Genomic DNA, 13,192 nt, shown 5'->3' with positions numbered 1-13,192 from the left:
GGCAGTGATTACAGCCTTGAGTCTTCTTGGGTATGACACTACAAGCTTGGCACATCTGTATTCGGGTGGCAGGTAGGCTAGTGGTTAGAGTGTTGGGCCAGTAACCAAAAGGTTGCTAGATCAAATCCCTGAGCTAACAAGGTAAAAAATGAACAAGGCAGTTAACCCACTGTTCCTAGGCTGTCATTTTAAATAAGAATTTGTTCTTAACTGACTTCCCTAGTTAAATAAAGATAACATTTGTGGAGTTTTCCCCATTCCTCTCTGCATATCCTCTCATGCACAGCTATTTTCAGGTCTCTCCAAAGATGTTTGATCGGGTTCAAGTCCGGGCTCAGGCTTGGCCACTCAAGGATATTCAGAAACTTGTCCCGAAGCCACTCCTGCGTTGTCTTGGCTGTATGCTTAGGGTCGCTGTCCTGTTGGAAGGTTAATCTTTGACCCAATCTGAGATCCTGAGCGCTCTGGAGCAGGTTTTCATCAAGGATCTTTCTGTACTTTGCTCCGTTCATCTTTCCCTCGATCCTGACTAGTCTCCCAGTCCCTGCCGTTGAAAAATATCATGATTTCCTCCAGACGTGACACTTGGCATTCAGGCCAAAGAGTTTAATCTTGGTTTCATCAGATCAAAGAATCTTGGTTTTCATGGTCAGAGTCCTTTAGGTGTCTTTCGGCAAACTCCAAGCAGGCTGTCATGTGCCTTTTACTGAGGAGTGGCTTCTGTCTGGCACTCTGGAGGAACTCTGGAGCTCTGTACTTGGTTACTTCCCTGACCAAGGCCCTTATCTCCCAATTGTTCAGTTTGCCCGGGCGGCCAGCTCTAGGAAGAAATTTGGTGGTTCCAAACTTCTTCCATTTAAGAATGATGGAGGTCACTGTGTTTCTGGGGATCTTCAATGCTGCAGAACATTTTTGGTACCCTTCCCCAGATCTGTGCCTCGACACAATCCTGCCTTGGAGCTCTACGGACAATTCCTTCGACCTCATGGATTGGTTATTGCTATAACATGTATGACCATAAATAGAGAGGTGTGTGCCTATCCAAATCATGTTAATCAATTGAATTTACCACAGGTGGACTCCAATCAAGTTGTAGAAACATCTCAATGATGATCAATGAGAACAGGATGCACCTGAACCCAGTTTTGAGTGTCATTGGAAAGGTTCTGAATACTTATATAAATAAGTTATTCCTGTTATTCATTTTTAGTAAATTTGCAAAAAATTCTAAAAACCTGTTTTTGCTTTGTTATTATGAGGTATTGTGTGTAGAAAATGTTTGATTTGCTTCCATTTTAGAATAAGTCTGTAACGTAACAAAATGTGGAAAAGGGGAAGGGATCTGAATACTTTCCGAATGCACTGTATTTACACCAGGCAACACAAAACCCACTGAAACAGACTGAAAACAGCCGCTTGTATTTACACCAGGCAACACAAAACCCACTGAAACAGACTGAAAACAGCCGCTTGTATTTACACCAGGCAACACAAAACCCACTGAAACAGACTGAAAACAGCCGCTTGTATTTACACCAGGCAACACAAAACCCACTGAAACAGACTGAAAACAGCCGCTTGTATTTACACCAGGCAACACAAAACCCACTGAAACAGACTGAAAACAGCCGCTTGTATTTACACCAGGCAACACTAGAGAGAGAGAGGGAGAGAGAGAGAGAGAGAGAGAGAGAGAGAGAGAGAGAGAGAGAGAGAGAGAGAGAGAGAGAGAGAGAGAGAGAGAGAGAGAGAGAGAGAGAGAGAGACAGAGACAGAGAGAGAGAGAGAGAGAGAGAGAGAGAGAGAGAGAGAGAGAGAGAGGGAGAGAGAGAGAGAGAGAGACAGAGAGAGAGAGAGAGAGAGAGAGAGAGAGACATAGAGACAGACTATAGCTTGATGATATAGCCTCAGTAGAACAAGGATTTTCCTTAGTCATATACCTGTAATTATTGTACTTTTCCCTCTGAGCTAGTATACAGGCCTGTGAGAGTATAGAAGCTATCAAAATATAATGAGACGTTCGCTCTCATATTCCAGCAGTGAACTACTTTACTGGTATTCAGGTCCCAAACTAGTTCCAGTGGCACCGTTTGTCTGGAGCCCTACTATACTTCAAAAATATTAGTCTATTTATATATCAAACACTTCTTGATGAAACATGATTAAACATGAGATGAAAACATCTCATGAAACAGCAGTGTATTGCTAGGCTAGCTGACATTACAACAAGTAGTAAATCAGCTATGTTGTCACCCTGGGTACCTGACCTGCTGATCCTGACACCTTCTAGGTTAGAGGAACCAGATATACAGTAAGACTGTGCCCCTGGCGCTATCCACTTCATAAGTCAACATCTAAATCATCAATCCAAAGCCACAATCTGTGAAACTGTGTTTCAGCACAATGGACAGAAGGGATGGACAGATACAGGGAATATAATCAAGGAGGTGATGGAGTCCAGGTGAGTGTCATGAGGCGCAGGTGTGCGAGACGATGGTGACAGGTGTGCGGGATAATCAGCAGCCTGATGACCTAGAGGCCGGAGAGGGAGAATACGTGACATTTCTAAACTTATCCAGTCATTTAGTTACATTTTGCACCCTTTACTAAAATGGTTGTTCAAGTTTAAATGGCTTACTGTAGAAGGGAAGGGATGGACAGTAGTCCTAGAAAAGTCATTGTTACTGTAAATATTGTATAAAGGCACGTCAATGTATCATTGTGTTGCATAAAAGACATCGCAAATACATTTCTGTTTGTGTCAACTCTGTAACATTATGACACTCACCTTTATCACAGATTTCAGACTCAGTGGTCCTCTTATCTCATCTCATATAGTATATCTGCTGTGACCACAGACTTCATTTCCCCTTTTTTCCTCCTCTCTTTGCCTGTTTCAGGATATTAGGTAACAGATATAACAGTACTGTAATAACATGACAGAACATGAAAAGTCTACTACAGTATCCTACGACAGTATCCCCAGTCAGAAGCAGCCACTTTACAGAGAAAGTTCATAATCTGTTGTGTCAAAGCTGAGCCTGAGTTGAGCTGGCAATAGTTGAGCTGGTATTAGTTGAGCTGACATTAGTTGAGCTGGTATTAGTTGAGCTGGTATTAGTTGAGCTGGCATTAGTTGAGCTGGTATTAGTTGAGCTGGTATTAGTTGAGCTGCCATTAGTTGAGCTGGTATTAGTTGAGCTGGCATTAGTTGAGCTGGTATTAGTTGAGCTGGCATTAGTTGAGCTGGCATTAGTTGAGCTGGTATTAGTTGAGCTGGCATTAGTTGAGTTGGCATTAGTTGAGCTGGCAATAGTTGAGCTGGTATTAGTTGAGCTGGCATTAGTTGAGCTGGCATTAGTTGAACTGGCATTAGTTGAACTGACATTAGTTGAGCTGGTATTAGTTGAGCTGGCATTAGATGAGCTGGCATTAGATGAGCTGGCATTAGTTGAGCTGGTATTAGTTGAGCTGGCATTAGTTGAGCTGGCATTAGTTGAGCTGGCATTAGTTGAGCTGGCAGTAGTTGAGCTGGCAATAGTTGAGCTGGTATTAGTTGAGCTGGCATTATTTGAGCTGGTATTAGTTGAGCTGGTATTAGTTGAGCTGGCATTAGTTGAGCTGGCATTAGTTGAGCTGGCATTAGTTGAGCTGGCATTAGTTGAGCTGGTATTAGTTGAGCTGGCATTAGTTGAGCTGGCTTTAGTTGAGCTGGTATTAGTTGAGCTGGCATTAGTTGAGCTGGCATTAGTTGAGCTGGCATTAGTTGAGCTGGCATTAGTTGAGCTGGTATTAGTTGAGCTGGCATTAGTTGAGCTGGCTTTAGTTGAGCTGGTATTAGTTGAGCTGGCATTAGTTGAGCTGGCATTAGTTGAGCTGGCATTAGTTGAGCTGGCATTAGTTGAGCTGGTATTAGTTGGCTGGCATTAGTTGAGCTGGCGATAAGGGTGGCAGAGGGGGAAATTACTTTCCCGACTAATTTTTTGTATCTCTTTCAAAGGCCTTAGTGATTAGAAAAGGAAAGTTTAGATTTCCTGAACTTGTAACGAAATTCAAAGCGACAGACGTATCTTTGGGCTCAATCCACATCAGAGAGGGGAGGGGGGAGGGGGTAAGGGACAGGGGTAGGAGGAGGGTTACGGTTTGGGAGAGGGAGAGGGAAGTGGCTATTGGTGTGTTTCACTCAGGTACTATCTGTCTCTATGGACAACAACACCTTTGCTTATTCACACAGAGCCACAGTTACACCAGCCACTAATAAAGTACCATTAAAATACAATACAACGACCGCAATAGAAACCCAACACTCGCCTCACTCAAACCCACCTTGAATTATCGGTGATAAACAAAATAGGAAAACACAGACAGATAGTTTTATGGTGGAGCTTGAAGAGTCTGGTGAAATGACAGGGGCATGGGAAGTAACATGTTCTGTCATGTCATCACCGTACTGGTATACTGGTACCTTATATCCTGAAACAGACAAAGAGAGGAGGATGAAACACAAAAATGGGAAAATGAAGTCTGTGGTCACAGCAGATATACTATATGAGATGAGATAAGAGGACCAGTGAGTCTGAAATCTGTGATAAAGGAGAGATGGATTCAATGGTGTTTACACTAACTTACAGTAAAGTATCTTCAAATAGAAAATAATGCTGAGGATATTAGACGTTAATGTGCATAGGACACAAGAGACTCAAATTTAAGGGTGTGTGTGTGTGTGTGTGTGTGTGTGTGTGTGTGTGTGTGTGTGTGTGTGTGTGTGTGTGTGTGTGCGCGTGTGTGTGTGTGCTTGTGTGTGCGTGTGTGTGTGTCTAGTGAGTTGTTTCTTCTTTCTCAGGGCTGACTCATCCTTGTCTCTGTATTTACTTATTTAGGCCAGCGAAGATGAAGACGAAGTCCTCTGGAAAATATGCCTGGCCTTATAACTGTCCCTTTGTGAAGCACCAGGCCTCTGTAATATTTCTCACCTAGGTGAGCGTGTGTCGATGTCTGAGGAGACTGGATGGTTTAACCCTCACATCACCAACAGACCAGGCCAAAGAGATTATGGGAAACAAAATGGAACAAATAACATTGAGGTACACGTTACAAATGAAGGAATGAAGGAATCTTAGTTTCAGATGTATTATTGGTTGAGTAGAACATCACTCAAACAGTACAACTCAACACCAAGTTGTTATTTAAATACATATGCCTAGAACCAAAAATAAGTTAAAACGTGTTTTTCAAAATGTTTGATAATGTGTTGAAAATGAAATACAGAAATATGTCATTTATATAAGTATTCACACCCCCGAGTCAATACTTTGTTTTGACACCTGGATTGTGCAACATTTGCCCATTATTATTTTCAAAATTCTTCAAGTTCTGTCAAATTGGTTGTTGATCATTGCAAGACAACCATTTTCAGGTCTTGTCATAGATTTTCAAGTAGATTTTAGTCAAAACTGTAAGCAACTCCAGTGTAGATTTGGCCTTATGTTTCAGGTTATTGTTCTGCTGAAAGGTGAAATCATCTCCCAGTGTCTGGTGGAAAGCAGACTGAACCAGGTTTTCTTCTAGGATTTTGCCTGTGCTTAATCCATTCCATTAATTGTTTTATCCTGAAAAAACTCCCCAGTCCTTAATGATATGTATTTATCTGTCAATTAGGTTAGTATTGTGGAGTAGCTACAATGTTGTTGATCCATCATACGTTTTCTCCTATCATACCCATTGAACTCTGTAATTGTTTTAAAGTCACCATTGGCCTCATGGTGAAATCCCGGAGCGGTTTCCTTCCTCTCTGGCAACTAAATTAGAAAGGATGCCTGTATCTTTGTAGTGACTGGGTGTATTGATACACCAACCAAAGTGTAATTAATAACTTCACCATACTCAACGGGATATTCAACATCTGCTTTAAAAAAAACAACGTATACCCATCTACCAATAGGTGCCCTTCTTTGCGAGGCATTGGTTAACCTCCCTGGTCTTTGTGGTTGAAACTGTGTACTGCTCAACTGAGGGACCTTACAGATAGTTTGTATGTGTGAGGTACAGAGATGAGGTAGTCATTCAAAAATCATGTTCAACACTATTACTGCACACGTGCAATGTATTATGTAACTTGTTAAGCACATTTTTACTCCTGAACTTATTTAGGCTTGCCATAACAAAGGGGTAGAATACATTTCAGCTTTTTATTTTTTATTAATTTGCATAAAAAAAATCTAAAAACATAATTCCACTTTAACATTATGGGGTATTGTGTGTAGGTCAGTGACACAAAATCTAACTATAATACATTTTAAATTCAGACTGAGACAGAAGGACTGGTCGGGATAGAGAACAGTCCTGTATTTTGTAGCTGGTGGTGGAATTCTCTCTCTCTTCTCAGGCCTCAAAATAAAGAGGGGTAAAGGAAGAGGCAGTTGAATGATATGGGATGGAAAGGTGTGAGAGAACCCCTTTACATTTATGACCTCTGTAGAGCTGCAGGAAGTGGAGTAGTAAACTGGAGTCACGCTCCACAGAACCCACTCAATTCCAAGTACATCACAGAGCCTGAGACAGAGCAGACAGAAACACACATACCCACTGTATTCTGCCTCCCCTCAGGATCAATGGTAACTGTTAGACCTAATCTAACCTTCATACATCAGGAAAGAGTTTAGCCACACAAGTTCCCTCCTAAATCTTCTGACATTATAGGGAGGGCCTCACCTGCCTTGAAATGAACATGTAACATTTGGAGTAATCTTCAGGAAACCACATGTAATAATAAATATGAAATGGATAAGAAGATAATAAACTGGAAGAAAATATGAAATGATGATAATTACTATAGAATTTAAAAGTAGGCCTATATATATATACAAGACATTAGGCTACTGACATTGATCAAGAGTATAGTATCAGAATGAGAGAAGAAAAAAGTCCATATGCAGATCATTTGGTATAGGATACAATTATTAATTCCCTATAAACTCAATCCCCGATCTTAATGATAAAGAATTCTAATACTTTTACAATGAAGTGTGAATAAATGTTTCCTCGATGTTAGTGAGAGTGGATGTGAGATCAGAAACAGACAGGCGGCCCCATTATGCAGATCTCCGATGTCACCTCGGGGCTATCCACACTTCGCCAAGTACAGGAACAGAGGAACAGCCTAATGGCCCGGCCACAGTCAACACTACATTTCTCACGTGTGTATTTGGGACAACAAAAGATTAGCATTATTCGCAAATATACAACTTAGTTCAAAGGCACCGTGGCTGCAGCCTGTTGCCCTGTCTCTTCCTTTCTTTTGTTTCTATTTAAATATTCCAAAAATTAGTTTGGCCTAATAATCCAACGATGTTTTTTCCTATCTGACAGATAGATGATATAGACTAGGATACTAATAAACTATTTTTAATTCCATAAACATATTGTATGTTTTTGGCAATAAGGCCTAATAACATTTTAACGTGTATTTTTTTCGTTAGAGGGTCATTTAAGATAAATAACGAATGTATGAAATATGAACAGCTCCAAAAAATGTATTAGGCTATGCAAAAGTAAACGAATATCCAAACAATTTGAGAAAATGTATAGGCCTTGGTCATGAAGGCTATAAACCTAAAGGAAAGAGCAATGAAGACGTTATTCTTATTCAAACATGACCCTGTTTAAAGGAGGCCTTGAGGCCTATAGGTACATTTATTCATTTTGCATTGACGCAATTATGATGGGCCATTTTGCATTGGGGACATCGCAGAGACGCTCGAAGCCAGACCGTTAGGCCATCGGGGCGTGGTCTAGAACGCAACGCCACGCCCTTGTCCCCATGTGGTCCCTGGGGGGCCTTATATGATCTGGCCTTGGGCTCCGAAGCCAGTAGTACTTATCTCACTGTCAAAACGAATCTTGAAACAGTGAATCCTATTCTAACGGTACATTTCACGGAACTCCACACGAACTCATCCTATAGGAAATATGACTTCAAACTCCGACCAGAGGCTGGACCACCTTCTGAGCGTGGTGGAGAGCGAGTTTCAGAAGGGCAGCGAGAAAGGAGATGCCTCAGAGAGGGATATTAAACTGGGATTAGAAGATGCAGAATTATGGACCAAGTTTAAAGAACTAACCAACGAAATGATTGTCACCAAGACTGGCAGGTAGGCTATGGTTGTTTTTTTCTGTTAGCTACGGATCAAAATGAGGCCTTCGAGGCCTACTGGCCTGCCTAGATAAAAGCAAAGTTTATCTGGAGAGATCGTAGTCCGCACGACTACGAAGCTAAACGTAACTGATCTGTTAGATCGGCAACAGGCATGTTCAGCCTTTCAGAATAGTCTGTAGGGTATTGACCAGGCTATAGGCCATATCTATAGGCCATATCTATAGGCCATATCTATAGGCCATATATGCTTTACTGTTACAACTTGAATACCATGTCAAGAATTAGGTATAACGCGCAATGGTCGTCAAATCTTATAAACCCTATTATTAATGCAAATATATACGTTTGTCAAATAATACATTTATAAAGATCAACGGCTGAGCCAACATAACATAATATTTGGGCTTGCTTAGGCTATATGTTTATTTAACAACTTTATTTGAACCTACAGGCGGATGTTTCCAGTGCTCAGAGCGAATGTGAGTGGCTTGGACCCCAACGCTATGTACTCAGTTCTCTTGGACTTCGTGGCTGCAGACAACAACCGGTGGAAGTACGTGAACGGCGAGTGGGTTCCCGGTGGCAAGCCCGAGCCACAGAGCCCTAGCTGCGTCTACATCCACCCAGACTCGCCTAACTTCGGAGCGCACTGGATGAAAGCGCCCGTCTCATTTAGCAAAGTCAAATTGTCCAATAAACTCAACGGGGGAGGACAAGTAATGCCCTGATTTCTTTGTCGTCTTCTGTGTTCGTATTTGTAGTATGCATATTCATTATTATGTAAATAATTTCAAAGTCAACTTGGTAGGCTAGGTCATATTGCCCTGCTCTCTCAGAGCTAATGATGTACTGCCCTGCTGTGCTGAATTACAAAAGTAGGCATTTTCTGCGGGAAAACGTTATTCATTTCATGGCAAATCAACTTCACAATTTTGTGTTAGGGCTCTGTAGGCTCATATTTCTATCTTATTCAGTTTGAGTGTGTGTTTTTTTTAATGATTCTTAATAGTGATATTATTAAAATAATGTATAATTTCGATCTAGATTATGCTGAACTCTCTGCACAAGTATGAGCCCAGGATACACATTGTGAAGGTTGGAGGGCTCCAGAAGATGATCAGTAGCCAGTCTTTCCCCGAGACTCAGTTCATCGCTGTCACTGCTTACCAGAACGAAGAGGTCAGTGGCCTTAATTACACAGTCACAGAGATAATCCTTGTTCACAATCAAAAAACATTATATTGTGTTCTGCTTACAATGAAGGAAGAAAATAATATTAGTTGTCATGTTTATGTACCTTCTAGATAACTGCGTTGAAGATCAAACACAATCCATTCGCTAAAGCTTTCCTCGATGCCAAAGAGAGGTAAGAGGAAGAGACTGATATTGTGCCGGCAATATGACAACGCTTTTCCTGTATTTTTCATTTTGTGTGCGAATTTTGATATTATGTTTTTCAATTTTAGAAGCGATCATAAAGACATGCCAGACCATGGTGGAGACAGTCAACAGTCTGGTTATTCTCAACGTAAGTCTTCTCTTAAGTCTCACAACACCAACCAAATTAGAAAAGCTCTTTCTGTACCTCTCCGTTTCAATTCCAACAATCAAACCAAGTCATTATATAAGACATCATTTTCCAACACACTTTTATTCATGTTCAGAAAATCATCATCATCATCATCATCATCATCATCATCATCATACATTTTATTTTCAAGGCCTTCCATGTCCCCAAGGAAACTGTACATAGAGAACAGTATGGAAAAAGGAAGTGTATTAACCAAACCATTTTGTCTCTTCTCTCCCTCCAGTTGGTGGTTGGTTTCTACCTGGTAACGGTCCCATGTGCCCCAGCAGCAGCCCCCCTCCGTTCAGCGGGGCCCCTGGCCACTCCTCAGGGTCCTACTGTGAAAGGTACTCCAGCCTGAGGGGCCACAGGGCCGCTCCCTACCCCAGCCACTACCCACACCGCTCCTCCAGCTCAAGTAAGAACCTCCTCTACCCAACCCAGCACTTTGGGAATGCACTGTTTACTGTTTATTCTGATCACTAGTCAGACTCATAGGTATAGAATACAGCATGGGGGTTTCATGGATTTGAAGATGTTGGTTAAAATATGTTTGAGAAATTACCCCTGAAGGAAATGCATTGTTTTGATCAGAGAAATGTTTGTATGCTGTTGTTAGTAATTTCTCCATGTACTTTATTGTTTAGACAACTACATGGACAACTCGTCGGGAGCCCTGCCCACCCATGACAACTGGTCAGCCCTTCAGATCCCTAACTCCACCGGGATGGGAACCCTGGCCCATACCAGCAACTCCACATCCAACTCCAGGTATGGCAACACATGGTCATAGTTGATCATATATATGTTTCTGATATCACTGTTTATTTTTCTGCATGTTCCTGACTACATGATTTTATCAGGAACAATTCTGGGTCCTGGGCCTAGCTAGACCTTTACTAGGCCCAGATTTCATCCTGGTTAGAAAAAAACTCTAATCTAACCCCTCTCTCTCTCTGTCTCTCTTTCTTTCTTTCTTTCTATCTCTCTTTCTCTCTCTCTCTCGCTCTCTCTCTCCCTCTGTCTGTCTGTCTGTCTGTCTGTCTGTCTGTCTGTCTGTCTGTCTGTCTGTCTGTCTGTCTGTCTGTCTGTCTCTCTCTCTCTCTCTCTCTCTCTCTCTCTCTCTGTGTCTCTCTCTCTCGCTTACAGCCAGTATCCCAGCCTGTGGTCTGTTGCCGGGACAGCCCTAACTCCTTCAGGCTCCTCCTCTGGCTCCATCGCTGGTGGCCTGACCAGCCAGTTCCTGCGAGGCTCCTCCTACACAGGCCTGACCTCCTCCCTGCCCGTATCCTCACCATCCTCCATGTACGACCCCAGCCTTAGCGAGGTGGGTGTAGGTGTGGGCGAGGCCCAGTTCGAAAGCTCCATCGCCAGGCTCACCGCCTCCTGGGCACCTGTGGCTCAGAGCTACTGAGCACAATGCTTCCATAGCCATTGACTCTCCTCAACCACCATCCTGTTCCACATCACCACCATCTCCACTCTACTGCCTGACCATCAGCTAGGAAACTTTTGGGTTGAAGCAGCAACGCCTTTGAAAGGCAGAGTCAACTCAGAAGAAGATCTATCTGAAGCAGAGAGATGTAGGATCCTCTCAGGCCTTGTGTTTTACCAACATGACATGGTTGATCTTCCATTCCGAACACCCAAGACATTCTAAGCTTAGTCTGAGTGGAAGAGGCATGTGTTTTTCCGTTGGGAGTTTCCTTCACTCTCTCCAAGGTGCAGTTACAAGCCTAAGACAATCTGAGTATACTTCCTCTACAATTGTTCCAGTTGCTGGTGTGTTACTGTAGTTGTGTCCTTCAGTACAGACAAGAGTACCCCAAGACAATCGTACGCTGGCGTAAGACAATCAGGATCACTAGCTACACAAAGCTAAGTTTGTGAAGTAACCCCCTCAACTTTATTAAAGGGGCCAATCCTTATGTTTAACTGTTTATTGCTACAATTAGTTTGGTTATTATTATAATAGATAAATAGGATGAAATAATCTGTTGATCTAACATAAAACATGTATATGTGTGTATATAAAATAAATTAACGTCCATTTTCTTTGTTAGCCTTTTACATGGAACTGTTTTGGATCCAGTGTCAGTCAGTGTGTTGCTTTTTGTGGCCTGAAGGAAAAGAAAGAAAGAAGGAAAGAATGAAAGCAAAAAGTGCCTTGTATCCTCCCACTGCAGCCCAAGGAGAAAGCACAGATGTCTCTTCTCCTTCGCTCTGTGTACATTCCCTCCCTGGCAATCATATGTACATATCTATTCTATTTGTGTTTGTTGGACTCATTGGGAGTTAATGTTTATTTATGCCATTTTAATAATAAATTAAAAGTTCCTTTGTTTTCTCAAATATGAGTTCAGCGTGTCAATTACAGTCGCATTCAGTGTCAATGAAATTAGCCTAACCTGAGGTACTTAGGCATGCACTACGTTAACTACCACATTACAGTGTCTACAATCATATAATTTCCATTTCCTAAAAGGCGAAGAGGGATTGAATCTATACATTTCAGTCTATGTCATATTAAGGTTTATAATATAAAACTGCAAGCCAAAGACTGAGGCCCATGTCGGGATGAAAGAATAAATCATATTTTTTCAGGGCTAAGGTGAATACATAGCCTATTCCAACTGGCACCGATAAGTCTTGTTGAATAACCTTTGTCAGCGCAACTCAAAAAGAACTCCCACACAGTCCACACCAACAAACGAGAAGACAGTTTTTCGCAAAGAGCCAAATTGTGAGTAAATAACTGTTGAAAATAAAGTCCCTGCCAAAGCACAATGGTTATCACACATAACGTACACAGTACCTGTCACACAATGCTCACACTGGTGTTGTGGTCTCCTGCACCCAAATTCAATCCTCTTTTGGGGCTGCTGCACAGAGTGTTGAATAAATACCAGTGACAACACAGCTATGCTAAGTGAATTGTCTAATTGATATGACACGTAGAGATGGAACGGTTCAGGTTGAGGAATCCTTCTGAGGGGCTTCCATCGCTGACGTGTCTCTGTGACAATCTTCATGGAGGTGTGACACACGGCTAACACGTTTACAATTCCCTGTCTGTCATTAAACTAAAAAAGTAGATGAACCCCAAATGCAGTATGCCAGGAGGACAGACCGCCTCGCACCAGGGAGAGAAATCAAATGGAAAGCAACATGGCTTAATTTAGAACTGTAACTCTTCATTTTCATGGTTGTTTCGCTTTAGGTGTCCCTGAAAAGTACATTTCTCATATCGCGTCTTCTAGTGTATTGGGTGAAGAGGGTAAATCTAATTTGGACCATATCATCCCCTCATTTCCCCAACCATAAACCATTTGTATTATACTGTAGCTAATGGCAGAGCAGGGAAGCAAACCTGGGTCGCTAGTGTGACAGGCAAACACTGACCGCAGATTTGCCAGTAGGGTTAACCCACATGTTGGGAATTGTAATGTTTCTTATGTAGCAAGAAT

The 13,192-nt window shown here is 41.9% G+C and overlaps 1 protein-coding gene across 1 annotated transcript; it reads left to right on the top strand.

Moving 5' to 3' along the window:
* Window positions 1–7,936: 7,936 nt before the first annotated feature.
* Window positions 7,937–11,747, top strand: ntl (Ntl T-box protein; the record flags this gene model as incomplete). The annotated part of the gene is given in 10 exon segments (NM_001164070.1): window positions 7,937–8,150; window positions 8,607–8,871; window positions 9,200–9,334; window positions 9,460–9,521; window positions 9,622–9,683; window positions 9,970–10,143; window positions 10,373–10,444; window positions 10,447–10,458; window positions 10,460–10,496; window positions 10,875–11,747. Coding segments are annotated over 10 exon segments (1,266 nt in total). The 3' UTR covers window positions 11,140–11,747.
* Window positions 11,748–13,192: the final 1,445 nt, after the last annotated feature.

The sequence above is a fragment of the Oncorhynchus mykiss genome, chromosome 32 (genome assembly GCF_013265735.2).
Source record: "Oncorhynchus mykiss isolate Arlee chromosome 32, USDA_OmykA_1.1, whole genome shotgun sequence".
Classification (NCBI taxonomy): domain Eukaryota; kingdom Metazoa; phylum Chordata; class Actinopteri; order Salmoniformes; family Salmonidae; genus Oncorhynchus; species Oncorhynchus mykiss.
The sequence above is the reverse complement of the archived record's forward strand: the minus strand, read 5'-3'. Positions and strand labels throughout refer to the sequence as shown.